Source organism: Zootoca vivipara, chromosome 7 (genome assembly GCF_965207765.1).
Source record: "Zootoca vivipara chromosome 7, rZooViv2.hap1.1, whole genome shotgun sequence".
In the NCBI taxonomy this organism is placed as follows: domain Eukaryota; kingdom Metazoa; phylum Chordata; class Lepidosauria; order Squamata; family Lacertidae; genus Zootoca; species Zootoca vivipara.
Window position 1 is genome coordinate 22,060,036 of NC_142590.1, and position 25,710 is coordinate 22,085,745.

Below are 25,710 nucleotides of genomic sequence, written 5' to 3' on the forward strand. Positions count from 1 at the left end.
TACATTTTATATGGACTGTTACAACTACAGTGAGATATGCACTGTAGACTTCCACGCTATTAGAGTCTAACACAGTAACACAACAAATGTATTAAAGGGGGCAGCCACAATCCAACATCCCTAATTCTGCATTTGATCGTAGTTGATGCATTTTGCAGTTCACTTTCAAATTATTTCAGAGCTCATAAATGCACCAAACCTTTAATTAAGTGGGCAAATGTGAATAATTACCAATGAAACAATTTACTTAGTGGTTATGCTGATTTCAATAGCCATGAAAACTCCCACAAGCTCTTTCACCATCGTGTCCAAAACGATGGCATGAACCACTTTCAGAAAAACTGAAAGATAAATTCAGGGCACTTACACCTTCCTTGTCCTACATAATTAGACAGACAGGCACCATATGAAACTTGTCACCGTTACTATCCTGTCTGAAAGAGTCACGTAACATGAAATGAAAAAAAAAAAATGGGGACATAAAGAACCCAGAAATAAGGAAGAATCTCAAATAGAGGCTAATGGAGATTAATAGACTAATTAGAGAACTCTAATAGAGAGCTCCAGATAAACATGATTTTCTCCCATAAACAATTCAGAGGGAAGTGTTGGCAAACCGATGCCTACTTAATTTACCAACAATATGGCTGGTTATAGCCTGTGTTAATTATGATACTGGCTGCAGTGATGATGGTCCTGGGAAGAGCAACAGCAATTCAGTGATCCGAGTGCTGGGTTTCTGCTTGAAACCTTGGGATGCAAGTCTACTAGCCCATTGGTAAGTCACCCTGATGGTCAGTTGGACTAACAGTGATGGTTATCATGAAGAATTGTAAAAAACTTTGTTTATAAACAATGCTATAAAAATATACAAAAGGCGATTTTCTATTAATTTCTAGGCAGCTGTAAGCAAGCTGCTGACATCTAAAGGCAGCATTCAGTACTGGGAAGAAATGATGCTTCATCTCTTGAGTTAGATTAAACCCTGCCGGGATCAAAAATATTTTCTTCTCTGAGCTGCTCATTATTATTTGTTCCAACCATGAGCCAATACAATACAATACAATACAAGTATAAGTTGAAGGGCAGTTTGTGTTGAAACAAAGGTGAACTGTTCCGGATGCAAACACCATCTTGATAACCCCACACTTAATTGGGAGTTGTTGTAGCATAGAGCTCATAAATGTTTATATTCACTTGCTTTGATATAAGCTCATTGGCTTGTTGTGATGTTATCCTTATTTGTGGGCTGGGAGTGCTGTGCTCTGAGCCTAGAAAGGGGAAGTCTCTGAAAGATTTGGGTATTTGCCACCTATGCCCTCATCTGGTCAGGTGGAGTGATGGGAAGTCCTGGCTAGAGTGACGCATGCTGCTTTGTGTATAAAGAATGTGCATACGTTCCCTTGGGTGCAGACAAGCCATCTCCTTGTGGTGGTGTCTGTCCCGTGCCTGCCAAGGCTAGGAGACCTGGCAGGCTGCTTTGTTGTAAGTCTACATCAGTGTTTCCCAAACTTAGGTCTCCAGCTGTTTTGGAACTACAACTCCACCATCCCTAGCTAACAGGACCGGTGGTCAGGGATGTTGGGAATTCCCAAAACAGCTGGAGACCCACGTTTAGGAAATCCTGGTCTACACCTTCTTTAATAAAGCATTAGAACTGATCTCTCTGCTGTTTTTGACATCCTTGGTATCCCTCCACCCAACCACTCCCATGAGCGCTCCTTTTGACCTGAGGTTCAGAACACAGTTCTTTAAAAGTACTGGCCGCAGCACATTAAAGAGAGTTTCACCAAATAGAAATAATCAACCATATCCCTTTGGCATCTAGGAACTTCCACTACCCTCATCGGCATCAAGGATGCCAAAATGAAAAACACAGAACTCAAATATGTTAGGAAGCCAACACAGTGTCCTCCAGATGTTGTGGACTTCAATTCCCATCAGCCCCAGGCAGCATGACCAAATGGCAAGGGGTGGTGGGAATTGTAGTCCATAACATCCCAAGCATATCACATTGCCTTATACTGAGAGTGTTAATGTAGCTAGGCCAGTGTTACTCAGGCTGCCTTTGGAGAGCACTGTATTCTGTCTTCACAATGTTTCCTTACCTGATAATTTTCACATTTTATCACGTGACATAAAAGCCACTCAGCTTAGCGCTCATTTCCATGTTCCTTGTTTGCAGGGGGGAAAAAAATCTGTTTGCAACCCTGTTAACCAAGAAAATCACTGGAGCTTTTCATTGTAAATTCATACAATAAAAATTCAGGTGGTATTCCATCATACAGTTCTTTCCTGCCATTTAAAATTTAGCATGGCATGGCACTATAAGTGATCCAAAAGCACCAGTTCCATAGCTCAACAAGCAATGCAGTGTCAAGGATTGTTAGAATCCAGGACAGAAAAACTGGCATTAGAATCAGGAAAACTAGCACAATAATCCTCACGTCTGAATGCTCCGCAGGGTCTCAAGCAGGGATTTTCTCCATGACCACCTACCCAAGCCTCTTGGTTGGGAACTTCTGCATGCAGAAGATGTGCTTAGCCCCTGAGTTATAGTCCACCTTCTTTGAAAGTCTATGGAAATAGCTCCTCTTTCAAGATCTGGTTGCCCTTGGGAAGAAATTCTGCACTAGTGAAGAAAACCCTAGATTTTAAGTTTTTTGCCTTCTCCCCTCCCCATTCCCTATGTGTGGCTTGTCGGCATTTCTAGACTTCTCTACAATGATGGTCACCTTTGGTCTGCCTCAGATTGTTTCCACTCTGCTCTCTATTTAGAGCACACTGTGAATAAAAATTGCCTTGCGGGACTAGGCCAAAAGTAATATAGTACAAAATTCGGTTGCCGATAGCAGCCAGACAGATGCCCTGGGAAGCCTACAAGCAGGGTGTTACAGTGACGGCCTTCTCCTGTTTGCTCCCAGCAATCAAAGGTTTCATATCTGAACATGGGGATCCCATTTAGTTGTCATTGCTAATAGCTGGTGATAAACCTGCCGATAACCCTACACTTCCCTTGAATTGCAATGGGCAAATGTCTACACACTTGCACAGACTTTCTGAAATGAGGTAAATGGAAGCTGGACAATCATCTAACCCCTTCTAGCACAGATTTCACAAGCTGCTTAGTGTTAGCACATAGACTGCCGGAAAAGAATGGTTCTTGACATTTGCCTCATTTACACTTGGTCAGTAAAACGGAGACTACTGGATATTGCCACAAGGATATAGCCTTTGTTAAATGTTTAAGCGGGTCAGTCACATACCTTGCTTGTTAAATCAGCACAGTTCCTAAAGGTATGTTATAAAACGGTAGGCTTTTTCTTAAGGAAAACAGAGAGTTCTGTTGTTGTTTTTTAATCTTACAGTCTGTTGAAGAATTTAAAAATACAGAAATCCTATGGAACTGTAGGCTAAGTTCACACTTCCTTGACAGGGCGAGTGGCCCCTGTATTTCAACCTCTCTATACACCCCTGAGAGTATTAAAACACTGCAAACAAACCTGCTTCTCACCAAGGGACAGCCCAACAGTTAAAAAGACAGCATTTCCCTTACACTGACATATCTTGAGTACATTGCTAATGGCTATTTTAGAGGTAAGGCAACATTTGTTAAGCACAAAAAGAGGTGAAATCCTTCTCACCTTATCAGTTGTTGAACTGCTGTTACTGGTAGAAGTTCTTGAAGTTTAATGCAAATCAACTTCCTGTAGCTTGAAATATTTTTGTTTGTTTGTTTATGCTTCAGTCTATGTTAGAATGAAAACTATTGCCCACCTTTCTCCTAGTGCTACATTACAATAGTGTCACCAATATGTAATAGGTTTGTAAGCAATGCTTTGGCTGGGAAATGACACCACATACAATCCTCCCTCCAATCAATGAATTATGGAAGAATTTCTCTCATTCCCATGATTCCCCTCCATCCATGATTTTATTCTTTGTCACACATCTATTTCTCTCTTCTCTCTTCCCCCCCCCCAGTCCTGTGTCACCCATCTCTCACTCTCAGCTTCTTTCACAGACAGATACAAGCATCATACAATATTATTTATATAACTCAGGGGGTGGTGAGTCTATGGCCTGTAGGCCTAAACCAAGAAAACCTGATTAAAAATACATTAAACTTTCATTCTGGTAGAGGTAGAATAGAATGGAATGGGCTGAGTCTCGGAGCCTTTTGAAGAATAATTGTTGGAAGTTTGTGTCTGACAATGTTTGTTCCTGACATTTCACCAAGCTTGGAGACAGCCAGTTCAGGATAAAAAAATTCCTAATTTCTCCTGATCAAAAAACCAGAAGAAATAATAACTTCCCAGCATTCAGTGTTATACGTATTCTAAAACTCAGGAGGAGCTTAGAAACGAGCTTTAGTTTAGGTTTGTTCATTTCCCTCCCCTCTCATGTCAGAACTTGATAAATTTGCAAAATTCAAGCAAGGAGGCAATGTAGCATTCAGATGAGGGCTTGGCTTGCCAGTATTCTTCATCCATACTTCAATCATTATCCCCTGCTACAGGGATGGTTAAGGTTACTCAGCGACTTAATGCCTGAGGTAAGATTTGATATGAACCCTTCTAACTATTTTTTTTTTAAAAAAATATTATACATGACACCAGTTAGGGATGGGTAAACCTGACAATTTCAGTTCCTTTCAGATTTTAAGTTTTCCACTCTTGTACCACAGGGTATTTGGTTTATCCCATTTCCACATCAGTGTGTAAACTTCTTCTTCTTCTTCTTCTTCTTCTTCTTCTTCTTCTTCTTCTTCTTCTTCTTCTTCTTCTTCTTCTTCTTCTTCTTTTAAAAAAGCCTGAATAAAAATCTATAAGCATCCCAGTTGCATCTTGTATGCATTTATATGTAAGCAATTTCCCTAAATACTATGCAATTTTGTATGTGATTTTTTATGAATATAAGAATTTCAATGCACAATTTTCCCATGTGCAACTTTTGGTTGGCAAACTGCATTGCAAAATTCAGAGAGATGTGAATTTTGATAGCCATGTTTCAGTTTGCATGTTGGTTGGAGAAATATGAATTAGGTAGGTTGACATTAAAATTCAAACTGAACAGTTTTCTCCCCCATCCCTCATGCCAGTCTCTATAAATGTTACAAGTCAAATCAAAATTCACCAAGGGAGCTTTGCAACTACAGCATTTTACAAACTTTCAGAGACTACCCTAACTTGAATCTCTTTGACTTGGGTTTCCTTTTTTCTGCTGAATAAACTGGAGCTTCCCATTCTGTGCAAGACCAGACACAAAGCCACATTCCTCACAAATGAAACCAAATGATTTACTGCAGACACTACAGCCTTTCCCAAGCATGCTGTGATCTCCAGCTAATAAGATTTAACTGAACATGAAGAAGGTAGCAAGACTCCATGGCTGCATCAGGAAGATAGGTTCCAAAATGAATTATGATTATTCAGGGAAGTCTGACGTTTACCATTATTCATCAATAAAAATGGGTTTGGAACCAGAATGCTTTGTAAATGTTTTTAATTAAATAGATGCCTGCTCATGCTTTGTTTATAAAATGCCTTCTCCTGGGCAATTCCACAGGAAGGCATGCATCTAACTGGATAGGATGTTTTGTGGTTTCCTTTATCAAAATGTCAATAAGTACTGCATTGGTAACCAAGAGAACAGAAGCCAGCCTTAAACAGACATCAATAATTGGAAGCAGACAGAGGTGGATCTTCACATGTATCACTTGGAAGCATTACATAATATGCATGTAAATGAGAATGTTTTTACTAGAGAAAACCTATTAAAAGATGTAGGATCAATACTGTTAGGCCAGAAGAAATTGCATTTTCTATCAGGAAATGCTCGTACCATTTATACTGCCCTCCAATTCTGGCATCCATTATTTATACTCCACACTGAAAATTCCTGATATTGTAACTTTCTCAAATGCACAGTGACTGTAAGTCTGTGTTCTGCATAATTAGAATGGAACTAATGGCTCGCAACTGGTAGCAAAATCCTAAACAGCCTTTGCATGGAAATATATCCCGCTGATTTTAACTGAAACCTGCACCCAAAAAGTATGTCGCGAATCGCCCTGCGATCTTCAGATGGAATTTCAAAGTAATAATAACCCAAGTTCATTTTCTGCTGCAAGGAAGTAAGCAAATCTAAAATAGAAACCAATTGAAATGGTAGAATTCGGAAAGCTAGCCTTGTGTTAAAATAGTTCTAGTAAACTATTTTATGAGAAGAGAAGAATCCTTGGAAAAGACCCTGATGTTGGGAAAGATTGAGGGCACTAGGAGAAGGGGACGACAGAGGACAAGATGGTTGGACAGTGTTCTCGAAGCTACGAACATGAGTTTGACCAAACTGCGGGAGGCAGTGCAAGACAGGAGTGCCTGGCGTGCTATGGTCCATGGGGTCACGAAGAGTCGGACACGACTAAACGACTAAACAACAACAACAACAGTAAATCTATTTATTGTCATGGTCAATGGCTAGTACAATAAAGTTATTTGGATTAGATTTGGATTGCTGTGTACATAGTGCTATACTAGGATATATAGAATTAGCCATACTAATATAGGAAAAAAAGAACTGTACGAAAGTTGTGGAAGAGCTTCCAGATCAATTTTTTAGTACCTAAATTAAAGTTCCCTAAAACTGAAATCCTACAACGATCTAAAGGCTCCAATGAATACTTGCAAACTACCGGTATACACAGAGCTTTTTTGTGGGAGGAGAAAGAGAATGTTCCCCACAGAGGATACCAGAAGCAACAGGCAATCTCTGGCACAAACTGTGTAGGGGAACACATTCAGGCCCTAATGTCCCCATCCCTACTCACTCTACCCCCAAAACTTTCCATATTGAAAAGCAAGGTCCGAAAGGTTTGTGTGTTCAGCTAATTCAGCTGCTTAGCACAATGCCTTCCGAAATTGTACATATTCTCCCCTGAAAAACACACGGGGAAGCTTTCTGGTTCACATCACAGTTGGCGTTTGATACGGCGAGGCCTGACAAATTCAGGATGGCGGTGCATGAAGCGCAATGTCGTGCCTGATACGGGATTATGATTATATCTCCAGTGGTATAGCAAGGATCCAAGCAACTCTGAAGCTGATTCCATGAGCTCAACTGGGGCTGTTTTGTTTGTTACTAACAGAAGGTCCCCAAGCCACAAATGTGGAGGGTTTCTTATTTATCAAAGTTTCATAATGTTTAATTATGATGAATTCAAAGTTAAGGAAATTTTATTAAGTGTTACAAATTGAATGAACAATAAGCAAACCAAAGGAGAGATTACATAGTCAAAATAATGCACCATATGCTGCATTATGCATATGAGGGACCCAGGTGGTGCTGTGGGTTAAACCACTGAGCCTAGGGCTTGCTGATCAGGTCGGCAGTTCGAATCCCTGTGACGGGGTAAGCTCCCGTTGCTCGGTCCCAGCTCCTGCCAACCTAGCAGTTCGAAAGCACGTCAAAATGCAAGTAGATAAATAGGAACCGCTACAGTGGGAAGGTAAACATCCAGAAGCAGCTTTGTCATGCTGGCCACATGACCTGGAAGCTATACGCTGGCTCCCTCGGCCAATAATGCAAGATGAGCGCGCAACCCCAGAGTCGGTCACGACTGGACCTAATGGTCAGGGGTCCCTTTACCTTTACTATGCTGCATTTACACAGTCACGATCTCAATGGTTGTTGTTGTTTTTATTCCTAGAGTGTGCGTCCAGAACATCTGAGAGGTTGTAACTGTATAAGAACACAAGGACTGTTTTTTACATTTGGGGGGGGGGGAATTGCCATGCTGCATAGAAATACAGTGGTACCTTGGTTTAAGAACATCTTAGTTTATGAACGACTTGGATTAAGAACGCTGCAAACCCGGAATGAGGTGTTTTGGTTTGTGAACTTTGCCTTGGGAGCAGAACATGTTCCACTTCCTGTTGAGTATAAATTGAGTCCCCCGCTGCTATGGGAAAGCACACCTTGGTTTAAGAACGCTTTGGTTTCAGAATGGACTTCTGGAACGGATTAAGTTCATAAACCAAGGTACCACTTTAATCAAGTTTGGCCAAATTTCTTGACATCCTTCATTCATGAGTCATCCCCCTCCCCCCAAAAAAAACAAGGCCACATCCCATACATGGGTGTATCATTTCTCAAAAGATCCACTATCAGAGAGTTTCAAAATGTGGGCAATTTCTATGTGAGCTGCAACCATCAAGAAGACAACTCACTCTTCATTGTGCTCATCAGCAAGTAATATCAGCAGCATTAGAGAGAAACGAGACCTTCTGGGAGTGTTAATGCTGTGAGCCCCTCTATTGTAGGTTCAGGTTGTGTATATGTGTAAATAAACCATGTAGCATAAAAAAACACCACAGTTCCCACTGTCCTTTATTCTAAGGAAACTGAACCCTGAATAAATGCCTTGAACCAGTGGCGTAGCATGGGGGGAGGGCATAACCCCAGCCACACTTTTTTTGCAACCAGGCTCCCCCACAACAGGTTCTCACATCAAGGGAAGCCACAGCCAGGTCAGGCCTGACCCAGGGGTGGAAGAGGCAATCTCTGGTGCATAAATGCACCTATTCCAGGCTGCAATAGGAGACACTGTGCCCCTGCCCAGAAGCCCTGGAATCCTGACTGCTCAGAGGTTGGAGTGGTATGCAACAATGTTATAGACTGTGTTGAAACTTAATAAATTCAATTGGTTTAAATAAGTACTCTGTCTCTGTCTTAAAAAGGTAAAGGTAAAGGGGCCCCTGACCATCAGGTCCAGTCGTGTCCAACTCTGGGGTTGCGGCGCTCATCTCGCTCTATAGGCCGAGGGAGCTGGCGTTTGTCCGCAGACAGCTTCTGGGTCATGTGGCCAGCATGACAAAGCTGCTTCTGGCGAACCAGAGCAGCGCACGGAAACGCCATTTACCTTCCTGCCGGAGCGGTCCCTATTTATCTACTTGCACTTTGATGTGCTTTCGAACTGCTAGGTGGGCAGGAGCTGAGACCAAGCAACAGGAGCTCACCCCGTTGCAGGGATTCGAACCGCCGACCTTCTGATCAGCAAGCCCTAGACTCTGTGGTTTAACCCACAGCACCACCTGGGTCCCCCTGTCTCTGTCTTACTTGTATATAACCCTCCCTTCCTTCTACACGTCTACTCAGAAGTAAACACCACTCAGTTTAATGGAGCCTACTTTCAGGTAAGTGTGTACAGTCGTACCTTGATTCTGAAATGCCTTGGTCCCCAAAAACCTTGGTTCCCAAACACCGAAAACCCAGAAGTAAGCAATGTTTTTCGGAAGCTGGACGTCCGATACGGTTGTTGCCTATTGTTTCCGGGTCCCCTGCACCAATCAGAAGATGTGCCTTGCTTTTCGAACAGTTCGGAAGTCAAACAGACTTCCGGAACGGATTAAGTTTGGCGCTTTTGTTTTTGCTGTTTATTTCGCATTTTTGTTTTTGAGGCTTTTTTGGTTCATTTGTTTTTGTGACTGTGTGGAACCCACTTCAGCTACTGATTGATTGATTATGTGACTGCGGAAATGGATAAAAGCCCCCCATCCAAACAATGACTATCCTCAGTGCAGGTAAGAATTTTTATTTTTTTTAATTGTATCATCTACAATACTGTCTGATTTATTTTATAGTACCATTGCTTTCCTTTTATGAATCAATGGTCTCATTAGATAGTAAAATTCATGTTAAATTGCTGTTTTAGGGGTTGTTTTTAAAAGTCTGGAACGGATTAATCCGTTCTGCATTACTTTCTATGGGAAAGCACACACACCTTGGTTTTGGAACACTGTGGTTTTGGAACAGACTTCCAGAACGGATTAAGTTTGAGAACCAAGGTACCACTGTATTATATTATGGCCTAACCAACTAACTACTTCCTTCAGCACAAGGATTTGCACTTGTGCAATGGAACTTTCCCCTCCTCCTTTTTTCTCTCCTGGGATTTTCCCCAACGCTCTGTGACAGAATGGTGGAGGGTGAACATAGGGAGCAGAAATCTTTGCACTGGTGCAACAAGTTATCTGGACACCACCCACTGCGTTGTCCAATTCCCATTAAACTAGAAGTTGTGGCTTTGGAAATCGGAAATGAAAAGGGCTGAGCTTCGAACTGTCATAAGGTTTTAAAAACTATTATTTTCAAATTCCAGTAATGCAGACTACAGACTAAATTGGAAGAGGGGGAGTGGAACAAACGCAAACCTTGACAGGGTATCAATATCCCTCTTATTTTGCCATTGATCGTTACATCGCACCATTTGACTTGCATCACCAAAACAACCCTGTAGTTTTACACCGCTAACGAAAAAAGAACCCCATAAGTTGGTGCTTATACTGTCACTTTAGTCTTTGTCATCGAGAATGCGAGATATTCTTTCATCGAAACGGTGTCATCGAGACAGTCTATTCTACATAATTACACTATGGCAACCGAAACCAGCTGTCAGCCATCTCAGTACATTAAGTACTGATAGATATCTTAAGGAAAGTCAATGTTTCAAATACATCAAGGACATCCTTACTTTTCATCTGAATGCTTTTGTACTTAGCGACCTGGAAAAATATCAAGACGCACATAAAATACTGAATAAAAGTCAACTTTCAAAAACCCAGCACCCCAGAAATCCTTCAAGGAAGGTTAATTAAAATGCAGATTTCTATGTAATTATAACTCAGTGCATACTAGCAGCTTTAGTTTCCTTTTAAAATAATAATAATAATAATAATAATAATAATAATAATAATAATAATAATAATCAGTTTTTCATATTAATGATTCCCTGTATCATTTTGCTTCTGAACTCTGGCAGATGATTTTTGGCAACAATTTGCAGTGGCATGTAGGTGACATCTATCCTGTATCGAAAATTAAAGACACTTCCTTGAAGCCCCACTTATTAAAATTAAATGTAGCAGTTTTAAATGGCATGCATGAGCGCGCATGGCTTGTGCAAATGAGTACAGACTTTCACACACAGTCTCCAATTTGCATGCACAATTTGAGCTGTCATTTTGAGAACAGGCCCTCTTGCGTCTAACGTCTGTGTTTCATTACATTTTAAATCTTAAATGAAAGAATTAAACACAAAACAGAGGAAAAGGAGAGAGAAGAGAGAAGAAAGCAGAAGTAATAAATAATTTCAGGGAGAGGAAGAGAGGGAGTAAGAAAGAGGTGGGGGCGAGAGAGAAAGATGGAGGATGAAAGAGTTGTTGAAAGCAAGAACAGTAGGCCAGAGGAATGGAAAGCAGGTAAATAAGGGAATGAATTTGAGGGGGGTGTGTGTGGAAGGGAAGGAATGAGACATTTGCAATGAGAAAAGGTTAAAATACTAGATCAATCAGAATAATAAAGGGGCAATACCTATTATTTGGAATAACGAAAATGACACAAAATAATGAGCAAGCTTGCTCCACACCTCCTTGCCTTTAAGGTGTTTTTATTGTGCATATTATTTACAGTGCAAAGAGTCTGGAGAACATGCCTGCTTAGCCCGAGTCAGAACCTCGCAATGGCTTCTTCCTGTTTTGCGCCCAGCATAACAGCTTGGGAACCCCAAAGCGCCTCCCTCTTGCCCTACGGGGTGCCGTGCGCCTCAATTCAGGCGTTGGGGGAAGGGCCGTCCTTCTTTCTGCTCTCCAGTGGCCAATCCCATCATTTCCTTTCCAGCTGTTTCCCTTTCTACTTGGTGTTGAGGTTCTCATATGCTGTCAGAGCCTCTCCCCTCCCTCTCTACTTCCTGATTCCTGTAATCTGATCCGCTACTGGACTTGCTGCTCTGCGAAGAGCTCGACCTGATGAGGGGGGGCTGTTCTCCATAAGCCCTCCCCCTTACATTATCCATAAGACTTCTTTATGCTGGATACAAAGCAAAAATGGAAAAATAAAGAGGAAAGGAGAGGAGAAGATGGGTATAATGCTAGAGCCCCAAACTGCACAGTTTGTAAGTTTTAGGATGGTGTGCAGGTGTTAGGCAGACTTAATTTGCAATCTTATACTCATTCATTTGAAAGTAAGCTGCACTGAAAACAATGAGACTCACAGAGCAATTCAAACCTTGGTTGAGGAGCAAGGATCCCTCAGCTGCAACTGTGCCTAAGCCCCTCTTGTTGGCCAAGTGCAGAAAGTAGGGGGCAGGCCAATCATTGTACCAGCCAGGGGCGGAGGAAGCAGCTCGGGCATCCAGAGCGGCACCCAGGGGTGTGCACCCGGGGGCGGGGCGCCGCCATGCAGCCGCATGTGCAGCCGCATGTGCAGCGTCACCACATATGACGCATGCACTATGCACATGTGCGCTACGGAGCAGCAGCGGCAGCAAACCACTCCAGCACCGCGAGCAGAGGATCCCGGCACCATCCGCCCGGCGTTTAAGCCACGCCGCTCGGCTTGTGAGTCCTGGGGGGCGTGCTGAGTGTCACCCCCCTCCAGGGTGGTACCCAGGGCGGACCACCCCCATTGCACCCCCTTGCTTCGCCAGTTGTACCAGCCTGGACCTGGCTCAACAATCTGGTCCAGCTTGGCCTCTATGCTGTAATGAAACAGCAGTGGGTCTGACTCGGGATCCAACGGATCCCTAAGCCAGCTCAATCAATCAATCTAAGGGGGCAAAGGAGGAGGGAAAATGTGCTTCCTTCTGACGACTGACTTCTGTTGTGGGCTCACAGTCTGCTGTAGGGAACTGGCAGTGAGCATGGGGCAATTCCATCTCCCTGACTTCCTGTCCCTTTCTGTTTCCCTTCCACTTCCTCACTCTCTCCACTTGGTTTCCTCACATACGATACACACCTCAGGCAGTGCTGTGCAGTGATTGTTGTTGTTGTTGTTGTTGTTGTTGTTGTTGTTGTTATTTTGTAGCGGAACAGTTAGGACCAGAGGTGCCAGCTTGCAAGGCTGATTGAGCGGGGTGCCGACATTGCACCTCCCTCCAGGGCCGTCTTAAGTATATTTGGCGCCCTGGCGCTGTGGTGCAATGGATCCCTCCGGCGCTTCCGCCCCACCCCCAGCGCGGCAGGCGGGCAGAGCTGCACGGCCGGAGCTGCATGGCCGGGCTGGCGGGCACAGCTCTGCGGCAGGTGGGCGCAGCTGTGCAGCGCCCCCTTGGCAGGCGGGCACCCTGGCGCCCTGCGCCACCTAGCCTGGCCGTAGGGCCGGCCCTGCCTCCCTCCCTAAGCAGGGCAGAAGCTTCCTGGGCTTTGGGAAAGAGACGCCAGGCCTCTTGACAGGATACTAAAGCCGTGCTGCCTCCTTTCCAAAGCTGAGTGGGCTTTAGAGAGGTGGTGACAGGCCTCTTGAACTCTTTAGGGGACTAGCCTAGTTCCCATAGTCCACTGACCGCATGCCACTGACCTCAGGATATCTGGGCTACAGCACACAAAGGATGGGCCCCACTGACATGATTGGGGAATAAACCAGAGCACTGCACCCATATTCTCACTTGGTTCCTTCTGCTCTTACGCTGAGCAAACATTTGCTTTTTAACACGGCTTGTCTCCAGTGAAAGCATGAATAAATTATGATACCTTCAAGCTTCTCAGCAAAATCATTTCTTTACACGTCTGATCTTCTGTAGCAGTCTATGTAGTGACAAAACACATGCTTGTTGCCTTTCCCTCCCTCTCCCAAACAAGCGTTCGCAGTACGGGGAACCTCAAAGTTGTCTGTCACCTATTGAGCGAACACAACAGAAATAGGCTGTTTGCACATCATGGTGAATATCGACTAGAAAGGACACGGCAGAATAGTCTGCATGCTTTGGAAAGCAGGGCTGTGTAATCCCATTGTTTGAGAAGTAACGAAAGGAAGTTCTGGCCTAGACTTTGCGGAAATGTGGAAACCTAGCACAATGTCGCCAAAGTGACATCCTTTTCCTCAAGAAGGCTGAAGTCTCATTGCGCCTGGCAATTCAATTACCCTCTCAACCCAGAAAGGCGCCCCAACCCCTTTCTTGCCAAGTTGAGGTCTACAGGCAATGAAATGTAGAACAGACCACATTGTGCAAGACCTGCAAATATCTAAAATGCCCCAGGCTTGAGAGAACAAGAATCCCTGACCTTTTATGATTGCTACAGTAGTTTCCCAACAAAACACACAATACACAATAAAGGCCCTTAAATACCTGACAAAAGAATGCATTTGCTATACTCCACCAGCCAAAGAACTTGCAATAATGAAAGCTCAATGAAAACCAGAGAGTCACACAGCTTCCCAGTTAGTGAGAGAGCATGGACAGAATTGGATGCTATGTAGCAGGAATCTTGAGTATTGCCTTCTCTGTCTCTGATATACACCTTTGGGCACTGCATTCAGGGCTCAAATAAGCCACACTGAGGCCCTAAACTACATCAATTTTAAGAGGCCCATAGCAGAACACAGAGACACACAAGAAAATGTGCATTATTCTAAAAGAAAGGACCATGAAAATAGAAATAACTAACTTGTATACCTGCATATGTGCCAGGACCTAGGCAAGATGCAACTAAAAACTATCAAATGGAAACATTTTTTATTATTATTATTTGGCAAACTCTAGTTGCATATGAAATACTTTAAAGAAAAAAATCTTATGATTTCCTACTTGGCATATGTGAAAAGAGTTCCAATGTCTGCTTTAGAGTGTTTCCCTTGCTTCCTTTCTTTCCTAAACCAATGGGTGACACTTGAAATTGAGTTTAAAATATTGTATTTAGTGCCCTCTCGTAATCTAAAGCAATAAACTTTATCATAGCTCGCATGTAAATTCGCTCTGACTGCACATACTTAAAAGTCATGTTTACATATGAGCACAGGCACTGACTCCTAGGGGCCGGGACAGCCCCCTAATATACAGGTGAAACTCGGAAAATTAGAATTATTGTCAAAAAGTGCATTTATTTCAGTAATGCAACTTATTTTTTCTTTTTCTTTTAATTTTTACAAATACTTTCTTTTGGAAATTCCACAATAATAAAACAAATAGTTACAATAATACAAAAATAAACATTGCTATTACATTTCATTACTTACATTCCATTTATAATTGACCCGCCTAATGACAAATAATTACAATTACAACAAATAAAGGCTTGACATATCTTGTTTTGCCTGTCATGCATCTATCTCATATATTGGTTTCACCTTTTAAGTTGCATTACTGAAATAAATGCACTTTTCGACGATATTCTAATTTTCCGAGTTTCACCTGTATATTTTTGAAGGGGCTGGGCCCCCTCAATATTCAGAGGACACTGTGTGTGTGATGTCAGGACATCATGCAGCATTGCATCACGCACATCCCCCCGATCCTCTGGAGCAGCTGGCGCCTCTGCGCATGAGCCACATGGAGGGCTAATACCACTGGGCTTTGGCGCCTCCTGACGTAAGAACTAATTGTGGTCCCATATCAGACCTTTCTGAGCTACAAGGCTGCCAGAATGGCAGCAGAAACTCACCACCACTGCACACGCTTATTAGAGAGAAGACTAAATGATTAAAGGTTTCTGAAGATCACCCTCTAGACCAGGGGTAGTCAACCTTTTTATACCTACCACCCACTAATGGATCTTGCTTGGTGGTAAAATTTCCTTACCGCCCACCAGTGCTCGATGGAAGGAGAATTCAGCTTGTGCCGTAGAACCCCCTGCCGCCCACCTAGAATCCTGAAACACTCACTAGTGGGTGGTAGGGACCAGGCTGACAACCCCTGCTCTGGACAAATAATACTGATTATTATTAAGGGAAGAGGAATGAGTGCAGAAACCCAATAGTCAGTAAAATTTGACCCACTGTAAAATTCAAAAGCACAAAGTATTTGCCTGAAAGGGTTCATAAGGTTTGGTTTTTGATTTGCAACACACACACACACAGAGAGAGAGACATGCACCACAGTCAAGGCTGAAACTGAGTGCTTTTCAACATTTTCTTTTGTTAGTTCCATTCCATCCTATTAACTGAAGTAGGTGCTACGTATTAGCACTCTCATAACTAGGTTTTGCCATTAAACAAGAAAAAAAGTTTTAGTTGAAGGAATCTCTTGGAACAAAAGAAAAAACAAAAAACTACATTGCCACTGTCCTCATAAAAGGCCCTGCACTTCAAGGTTTACTTCAAGGTGCTTTAAAAAAAAATCTCTCTCAAGTAAACTAAAAACGAAACTAGAAGAAAATATCAGCTCTCCTCCACTACCACATCATTCTGGCGTGGGTTCCACAAACCATTTAGCTTATTTTACATTAGCGGAGCTCTCTGAGGACAAGACATTATCTACTTAAGAGAAACAAAATAAAATAAAGCTGCAGAAGCCTAGTAAACTTCTACAGTGAATCTTACTCCACAAACTGCTTATTTTTTAAAAAATAATAATAATTAATAGTATCAATTAAGAAGGTCCATCCGAAGCCAACAGTTTTATGCAAAGAAAAAGATATATAATTACTTGAAAAGGCAGACTGAACACACAACACTGGCTATACACTTATTGCACAATATCTCCACAGGAAAGTAGCAAGAATAATTATGCAATTAAGAAAAGACTGCTAAATTTTTATAATAGCTACTTCTAAACATTATTTCATTAAGCTACATAGAAAGATAAGGGCTATAATTCAATCATACAAAAAGAAATGCGGCAAATGCAGGTTTGGGCTTTCGTTTTCTTTGTGAACCAGCCTCTTCCTCTCTTTTTTCTTCTTACCTTGTTTGCAATACTTGTGATAAATGACTTGATGTCTAGATTAGTTGGGCAGCTCTTCTGACAGGGGGCATCTGCACACTTTAAGCACCTGGGGAAGAGAGTAAATGAGTTAAAGCGACTTACAGCACAGAACACTGCCAGAAGCATACATCCCCCCCCCCCGGTACCTGACAGAAGCTAATCAATCTAAAAATTAATAATGCTTCACTGTTTGGGCAACAACTAAAAAATGTTCCTGGGAGAAGTGCCATTATTCCCATGCCACAGACAGGCAAACCAAGGCAACCACCAGCAGATCACTCAGGCGACAAAAGTCAGAAGGAAGCCACTCATAAAATACAATTCTTTTGTGGGTAAGTGTATCATGCTTAGAATTATGCGACAACATGGTCTTCTTCTCCAGAGCTTTTATTTCTAAGGGCAAAAGGAACAGGGGTTGTTCCCTGAATCAATGGCTATCACATCCTCTCTCCACCTCCCTTCACAGTCTTCTGGTGTTCACTATGAGGTTATAGGCAAATGCAATGCTCGATGCTCAAACAATGTGCTGAATGACAAAGAATGAATTAAATTCTAGCTTTCCTACTGAGCAAGTTTTCACAAATATTCACAAATTTATTATCCCACATCCAAAAGGATGAATCAATGAATGACAAAGGTTTAAAAAGCTGAAGGAGTGACTAAAATCAGATCATTTAGGCTGGGGTCAGCCACAACACTGAACTACGTGACTGAGTCTTGGGTCCATGCACTTCTCCATCATTTGTTTCTCTGGCATGGCCATAAGAAGCACTTCTTTCCATTCTCAGCTAACCATGGTTTATCATTGTGTCTAAGCCAGGACTGTGGTTAATTTTAACTGTGGTTTGTTCAAACAAGTCAGCTTCAATATTGCGGCCTATTGAGATAAGCCAGATTCAAAACTAACCAGAGTTCTGGTTTGAATGACACTATAAACAAAGTGAGTTCAAAATGGAAGCGGATGCCTCTGATCTCCTCACAACCAGGCTGAAGAAAGAGAGGGGAGCTGCTTCGTGCACTTAGTATAGTGTTATGTCTCAGCAAAATCCAACTAGGTCATGGGTAGGCAAACTAAGGCCCGGGAGCCGGATCCAGCCCAATTGCCTTCTAAATCCGGCCTGTGGATGGTCCGGGAATCAGCATGTTTTTACATGATTTGAATGTGTCCTTTTATTTAAAATGCATCTCTGGGTTATTTGTGGGGCATAGGAATTCGTTCCTTCTTTATTTTTCAAAATATAGTCCGCCCCCCCCCCCAACAAGGTCTGAGGGACAGTAGACCGGCCCCCTGCTGAAAAAGTTTGCTGACCCCTGTACTAGGTAAAGTACTTAGTGTGTGTGGACTAATTCGTAAGAGCAATTAAGCACAAGAAATGCATGCATGTGATGGCAAAGGGAAATAGGAAAGTGAAAAGGATGTAACTCCCTGGCCCCATCAGCTCAAAGATTTCCACTTGTACAATGGGATTGCCCCCTTTCCCCTTCCCCATGCATGTCCTACACACTCCCCAAATCTTCCCCAGAGAGTTGGAGGAACCCCTAGAACAGATTTAGGGGGCACATGGCGTGTGTGTGGAGGAGATAAGGTCCCATTGTGCAAGTGGAAATTCTTGTGCTTATGGAACTTAGCACTACGCTGGTTACAAGCCAAAGACTGGAGATAGTTTCCAGGCATGTTCAGCTCCAGGACAAACTTTGTGAGAGGCATCACAGCTAGTTCGCAGTTGCTTTCTTCTGCCCAGTGTTGTCTCTTAGCCAAACAGGTTTGAGAAAAACTACATAACACCTGAATGCAGGAATGATCATAGCATGAGTATGTACGCCACAGGCAATGATTCCTTTATGCCCCCTTCATCATTCTAGAAACATTTCACCAGCCTCCAGGAAGGCTCCAGACATGGCCCTACAAGACCTTGCATGCTTAATCCAACGCCAAATGAAATCTTAAATTGGGAGAAACCACTTCATCCTGGATCGAAAAAACAGGAGCAGTAATACCTCCCAACCTTGCCTGTTGCAAGAATTGTAGCACTAATGTACGTAAAGCACTCTGAGTACTTGACACACATTATATAAAACCTTAAGGATTATTGCTGTTTCCACAGCGCACCATCCCATTTCAATGCCTCACACTTATGGTGAGCCCTGCAATTTCTGGCAAGCAGAATACTGTATTATGTTGAAACAATAAACTTGTAGTTAGTATGAGATAATAAGTTTGGACCACATGCGGGAGGAAGAGTGTTTAGTCCGTACAGGGTGGGGTGGGTTTTTTGTGTTTGTGGTTTTGTTTTAGTTTTGACAATGTTAGACCAATAATAAAAAGAGACAGCTTCAGAACACATTTCAGCAAGTTTACAGGAACCACAGCGATCAAAGGAAGGAAAGGCTTACATGTAGGTCTAAGCTTCAAATAAAATACACGAAAATTCAATTTTAGAGAAGCTACTTATGAGAAAATATTAATTGTGTGGGCTCTTGTTTTGAAGATCTTCTAGGAAAGCAGATTTTAAATAAACTATAGCCTGTTTTAAATATGACACCTTGGGGGATGGTGCTGGACAAACACCACAACTGGTAATGGGTCTCACCCGTCTAACTTTAAACCTGCAAAGAGAACATCTGAAAGAACTGCCTAGGAAGCCATCTTAGCAATAGATTATGGTGTAGCATCGTTATGCATCTTCCGTCAATAATATATATTTATTTGCATTATTATTACTGGAGTGATATTAACAATAACAGTAACTGTCACACAAGTAACAGCTGTTGAAAATGTCAGATGCTAATGAGGCAGGGCAATGTGAGCCTGAATTTGTGGCACTGGGTGGGGAAAGTGGGGAGAGAGTGCTGTGAATATGCCAGTATAGACAGACGCTTATAACAACACCATCTTCCAATTCTCAGAGCACTCTGCAGACTAAAGTGCATCAGGCTGCCATTAATCCCACTTATCACTCTGACAGCTCAGTAATTACACCACTGCTATAGCCCAGGTACTGCAGTTGTAATAAAATACCAACCGCTGTGCAGGATGCATGCTGGTGAGATGTTTTATTAAACTTGGGGGGGTTTGATCATCAAGTGACATTAGGGTTGACCTATTTTTTTCCATTTGACAATAAATTATCCTTTGACCATGCCATAATAGATATTACAGAGTGCATTTACTGTACCAAAACAGAAAAAGGTACCACATTCCGAAGAGCCAGACAAATGCCATAAAAGAAGACAGCAGAAAGGCATGCCCAAGCGTTATTACCTAAATGGCTTTAAATGATAGATACTGTGAGAAATTACAAATATGGCTCCGTACTTAAGGGGAAGACGACAATTACTGCAAACCACAATTCAACGCAAATTGCCACATGCACACGTGTGTGTGTGTGTGTGTGTGTGTGTGTGTGCGCGCGCGTGCGTGCACGTCACTCTTCCCTTTCTTTGTAAGAGGTCCCCTTCTACATAGTTATGCACTTGAACCAAATAACATTTTTAGAGCAATTAAGAAGCCATTAATCAAGGTGGAGGTTCTGTTCCTACCCAAAGTAAAAACAAAAACCCACACAGTACACAAAGCCAGCCAGGAAAAAAACAAACAAGTACTTCTCCTCTCACCGCACCTATAGCAGTAACAATTCAAAAACAATACATAAAATAACTATCATTTTGCTGTCCAAAGATCAGCAGCTACATTCTGCCTAATGGCAGGGAACTGCCCTTACACTTATTTAGTAAATTTAAACAATGATAAAATGGAAAAATATATACTTTTATTTTACTGGGGGAGTCCGGAGAAACTACCTGCAGCTTTGTAAGAATGCAGCTATGTCAACATCATGCACCAGGCATGGGTAAGCAAACTTTGGATGGAACAATAATTTACTTCAAAGAGTCAGGGCGATGAAAAATGCTGAGCTTCTTCCCATAAAAATAGTCCTGTGGCCTCTCTTCTGTAATAGATGAATTACTAGCAACAATGTTCTGTTCTATGAGAAAGTAACAGGGGTGCTGAACCCTAGTTTTAGCCTTCTAAATGAGACAATAGCTGCATTCAGACAGCACTTTGTTCCTTTTTCCAGACAGTTCCCTACCTGGCATATATATATATATATATATACATACACACACACACACACACACACACACACACACACACACACATTTTATACAATTTTATACAACACCTTAAAAGCACTCTGGAAAAGTAGTGCAATCTAGTGGGAACTTAGCAGTCATTTCCATGTTAAAATTCCAGGGGGGAAATCCCATTAACCTGAAAAATCACAGAAGTTTTCTACTGTAATTTTGCCATGGGTTTCATAATTTGGTAAAGGTAAAAATAGGTAAAGGACCCCTGGACAGTAAAGTCCAGTCAAATTCGACTGTGGGGTGTGGTGCTCATCTCCGTTTTCAGGCCAAGGGATCCGACATCTGTCTGCAGACAGCTTTTCCAGGTGATGTGGCCAGCATGACTAAACCACTTCTGGCACAACGGAACGCTGTTTACTTTCCCGTCACAGCGGTACCAATTTATCTACTCGCACTGGTATGCTTCCGAACTGCTGGAATGGCAGGAGCTGGGGACAAAGCAACGGGAGCTCACCCTGTTGTGTGAACCCAAACTGCCGACCTTATAATCTTACCATCGGCAAACCCAAGAGGCTTGGTTGTTTAGACCACAGCACCACCCGTGTCCCTCGCAGTTCATAGTTCACACCACTGCTGCCCACATGACAAAATTGGGGCATACATATTCCAGCACACAGATCTTTCTCACCATTCTCATGGGTGAATCATGGAGAAAAAGACATGTACATGCACATAAAAGGGCAACATATCCAACAATGTCTGCTGTTGTTTCACACCACGCCCACCCGTGTGAATGAAAGTTACCGGAGCATGGCAGTCGATCACACAAAAGCAAAAAAATGTGTGCAGAAAGAGGTTTCCACTTGAACCCTCTGCTCCTCTCACCCCCCCAATGGCTACTGGGAGAGGCAGAGATCTGCATCTAAGATCAGCACATGTATTTGCTCCCGTTCCACATACATCCTGCAGATCAGTGCTCAGTGATATCAGTTCTGATTGCATAGGAGGGCACCAAAGGGGATGGGAGATCCATCTTCTGCTTCTATTACTCTGCAAATAATAGCAGCCACAGGTAACATTGCATCAGGTACCCCTTCCTACCTACCCCCCTTCATCCTTGTTTGCTAGCTTTATAAAACTGTTAACCGAACTATATTTAAGGATTAAGATGGCTGGGGAAACCATAAGTAACACACCTACCTATTTTCACAAAACTTGTTTTGAGTAAAGATACCCCACTCCCACTATTAATATATATATATATATATATATATATGAAACTTTGCTTAATGCTATTTTGAAACAGGTAGGGCCTCAAGGTGTGCTGCAAGCAAGATGTCAGGGTTTGCTTGCTTTGCCCCTAACCTTTCCTACCACTCTACCTGGCCTCCTCTTCTCTCACCTTTGCACATTCTCTAGATACCGTCTTTGTGGCTGCCATGGAAAAGGCTGGGGGGCATCTCAGCTGGAGATGGCACATCATTTCAACTAGAGGCAAAATTCAGCATCAATTTGAACTCATCTCTCTAAGTGAGATATCTGAGGAACTTCAAGCGAATTTCAGGTGTCAAAACAGTTTTGATCAGACTAGCAAAATGCTTCAAAGTCGCTTCATACACCGAGAGAGACACACACAGAGAGATCTCAGCTCTTCTGCCCAATGAAGTCACCAGCCCCTGCCTTTCTGCAGCCTTACAAGCTGTTTCACAAGCTGCCATTTTTGCCCACTTGTGGGCTCTGACCCTGGGAGAAGACAGCAAGAAGGTAAGAGTGGTCCCCCATGTCACTTCTTGTCTGCTTCCTTCTATCAGTAGTGGGGTTGTAGAAGGCAAGGCTGCTAGCCAATACCATGTGTGATGACTACACTTACTATGCATCCACATGGCTCTCTATATAGCAACACAGGTTGGCCAGTAATTTGTAACGAAGAACATTTCACAATAAGAGCACACATGGGCTTGTAAAGCCGCACCCACATAGCCAAACAAATGGTCTTTTCTTGCGACAAAAGCAAAATAAGTATGAGACAATACTACTTTTGGAAAGGGGTAGAGCAAACAGAAGGCATAATAATAATAATAATAATAATAATAATAATAATAATAATAATAATAATAGTAACAACAACAACAATTTATTATTTATACCCCACCCATCTGGCCGGGTTCCCCCCCACCACCACTCTGGGCAGCTTCAACACACATTAAAATACATTAAAATATCACAGATTAAAAACTTCCCTAAACAGGGCTGCCTTTAGGTATTTTCTAAATGTCAGGTAGTTGTTTATGTCTCTGACCTCTGATGGGAGGGTGTTCCACAGGGTGGGTGCCACTACCGAGAAGGCCCTCTGCCTGGTTCCATGTAGCTTTGCTTCTCACAGTGAGGGAACCGCCAGAAGGCCCTCAGCGCTGGATCTGTGTCCGGGCTGAACGATGGGGGTGGAGGTATACAGGACCAAGTCCGTTTAGGGCTTTAAAGGTCAGCACCAACACTTTGAATTGTGCTCGGAAACGTACTGGGAGCCAATGTAGATCTCTCAGGACCGGTGTTATGTGCTCCCGGCGGCCACTCCCAGTCACTAGTCTAGCTGCCGCATTCTGGATTAATTGCAGATTCCGGGTCACCTTCAAGGGTAGCCCCACGTAGAGCACACTGCAGTAGTCCAAGTGGTAGATAACCAGAGCATGCACTACTCTGCTGAGACAGTCTGGGGGCAGGTAGGGTCTCAGCCTGCATACCAGATGGAGCTGGTAGACAGCCGCCCTGGACACAGAATTAACCTGTGCCTCCATGGACAGCTGTGAGTCCAAAATGACTCCCAGGCTGCGCACCTGGTCCTTCAGGGGCACAGTTATCCCATTCAGGGCCAGGGAGTCCCCCACCCCTGCCCGCTCCCTTCCCCCCCAGAAACAGTACTTCAGTCTTGTTAGGATTCAACCTCAATCTGTTCACCACCATCCATCCTCCAACCGCCTCCAGGCACTCACACAGGACATTCACTGCCCTCACTGGTTCTGATTTAAAAGAGAGGTAGAGCTGGGTGTCATCTGCATACTGATGAACACCCAGCCCAAACCCCCTGATGATCTCTCCTAGCGGCTTCATATAGATGTTAAAAAGCATGGGGGAGAGGACGGACCCCTGAGGCACCCCAGGTGTCTGAACACTTATCCCCCAACACCACTTTCTGGACACGATCCTGGAGAAAGAAGCGGAACCACTGTATAAAAGTGCCCCCAGCTCCCAACCCCTCTAGACGGTCCAGAAGGATATTATGGTTAAAGTCCCTTAACAATGTATTAGTTGTGCTAGTGGAATGGGCTTGGGCTAGACTGTGCAAGAGAAGGAATGCAACATGGTTCTCATGGCTGCTGGCACACAGATTGCAGTGCCCCTGAAACTTCCAGGTCCATACGTTGCACAACCTGTTGCAAAACAGGCTTCTGCTAGTGCAAAAATTGCACTGGATTTCATATTCTGCAAACATTCCTCACACTCTTATGCTAGCATAACAGCCTTTGCACTGGAAGTCAGAGAACTAGGGATCTGCCTCACCCGTGATCTGACTGTCCGTCTAGACCAGTATCATCTGGCTCTCCAGGGTCTCTGGCAGAATCATTTCCCTTCCCTTCCCGATTCCTTTAAACTGGAGATGCGAAGGGGCTAAACGTGCATGCAAAGCATGTACTCAGCTAAGGCTTTCCTATATACCTGTCTAAGAATGTGAATAAAGGTGATAGAAGAAGGGGGAAATATTCCCATTCACACCACACTGGAGTTTTCTTTTGGGGATGCCCTGTAGCTTCTGAGAATCAGTTTCCTTTTATTCACAACCTTTCATGCAACTATGGCAGACAACAGGGAAGCAGGAAAAAGACAGGCTGCGATAGTATTCATACACACACAACATACGCTCAAAAGGAAGAAGAAAATATCTTCAAGCATGCAGCCTCCAGTTCCCTTCAGGAGAATGTCAGATACTACCTATAGTATCTTAAATAGGCAGAATTATGTAGCCTCTGTCACGGTCCGGTCAGCGGGCGATTGAAGCCCCGACTGAGGACGTCAGGACCAGAGGCAAGATGGTGATGTAGAAGCAGGAACAGGTGCAGGGCAGAGGGTCCACAAGCAGGCAGTCGCAAGGTCAAGGAGCAAGGCAGAGGCGAAGGTCTGGGAGTCAAGGAGCAAGGCGTTGGCAAGGCAAAGGTCCAAGGGTCGAGGATCAAGACGTCGGCAAGGCAAGGGTCCAAGGAGCGAGAGGCCAGAGGCAACCAGGCAGGGGTAGTGTTGCTGTGGCAAAGAGCTGAAGGAAAATGCTGAGCTTTTTATCCCTCCCAGCTCTTGCCACCAGGTGCAGTGAGTTATTAAGTGGCCTCACCTGAGTGGCCACTCCTTGCTTCTCCAGCACAAGCTGAGGCAGGCCCCAGTCCTGCAAAGCACTACAGGCCCCAGAGCCTGACTCCTGCCCATACTCCTGACAGCCTCCTTTTCATATACATGACCATAAAATATATCCCCAATACTATTTCATCAGTGAAACACAGTGTTTTTGTCCTTGCCTATTAGGAAACTAACCTGCATGTGCAAACTTTCTACATGGCATGAAATGCCACCAGTGTTAAGAAGCAAGGCTGGCAATAAGGGGCAAATATGAACTTCTTGCAGATTTAATAGTAAGTTCAACCTATTTTCAACTGCACAAAACTGCCCATCGGTAGGAAGTGGAATCCAAAGGGACAGAAGCATTAAGGAGAAACAGTGACCATGTAACTCCCAGCTCACTTTATACTTGTTGAACAACATGAAGTTACACCAGGAAACATGGCAATGCACTGAGAATATTCTTCTGTATTTTCTGTGTTTGTCCCAAGACCATAGTCTGATTTATTTATTGGATGTGGTACAGTTGTGTTGTTCTTTGC

General features: G+C 43.2%; 1 protein-coding gene across 4 annotated transcripts in view; it reads right to left on the reverse strand.

The window, feature by feature from the left end:
- DPYD (dihydropyrimidine dehydrogenase) overlaps positions 1-25,710 on the reverse strand; it is a 520,906-nt gene that overhangs the window by 361,274 nt on the left and 133,922 nt on the right. For all 4 annotated transcript variants that reach the window (XM_088673792.1, XM_035123774.3, XM_088673794.1 and 1 more), the window contains one exon: positions 16,676-16,763. In XM_088673792.1, the coding sequence (XP_088529918.1) occupies positions 16,676-16,763 (88 nt within the window). The remainder of the gene's footprint in view (positions 1-16,675; positions 16,764-25,710) is intronic.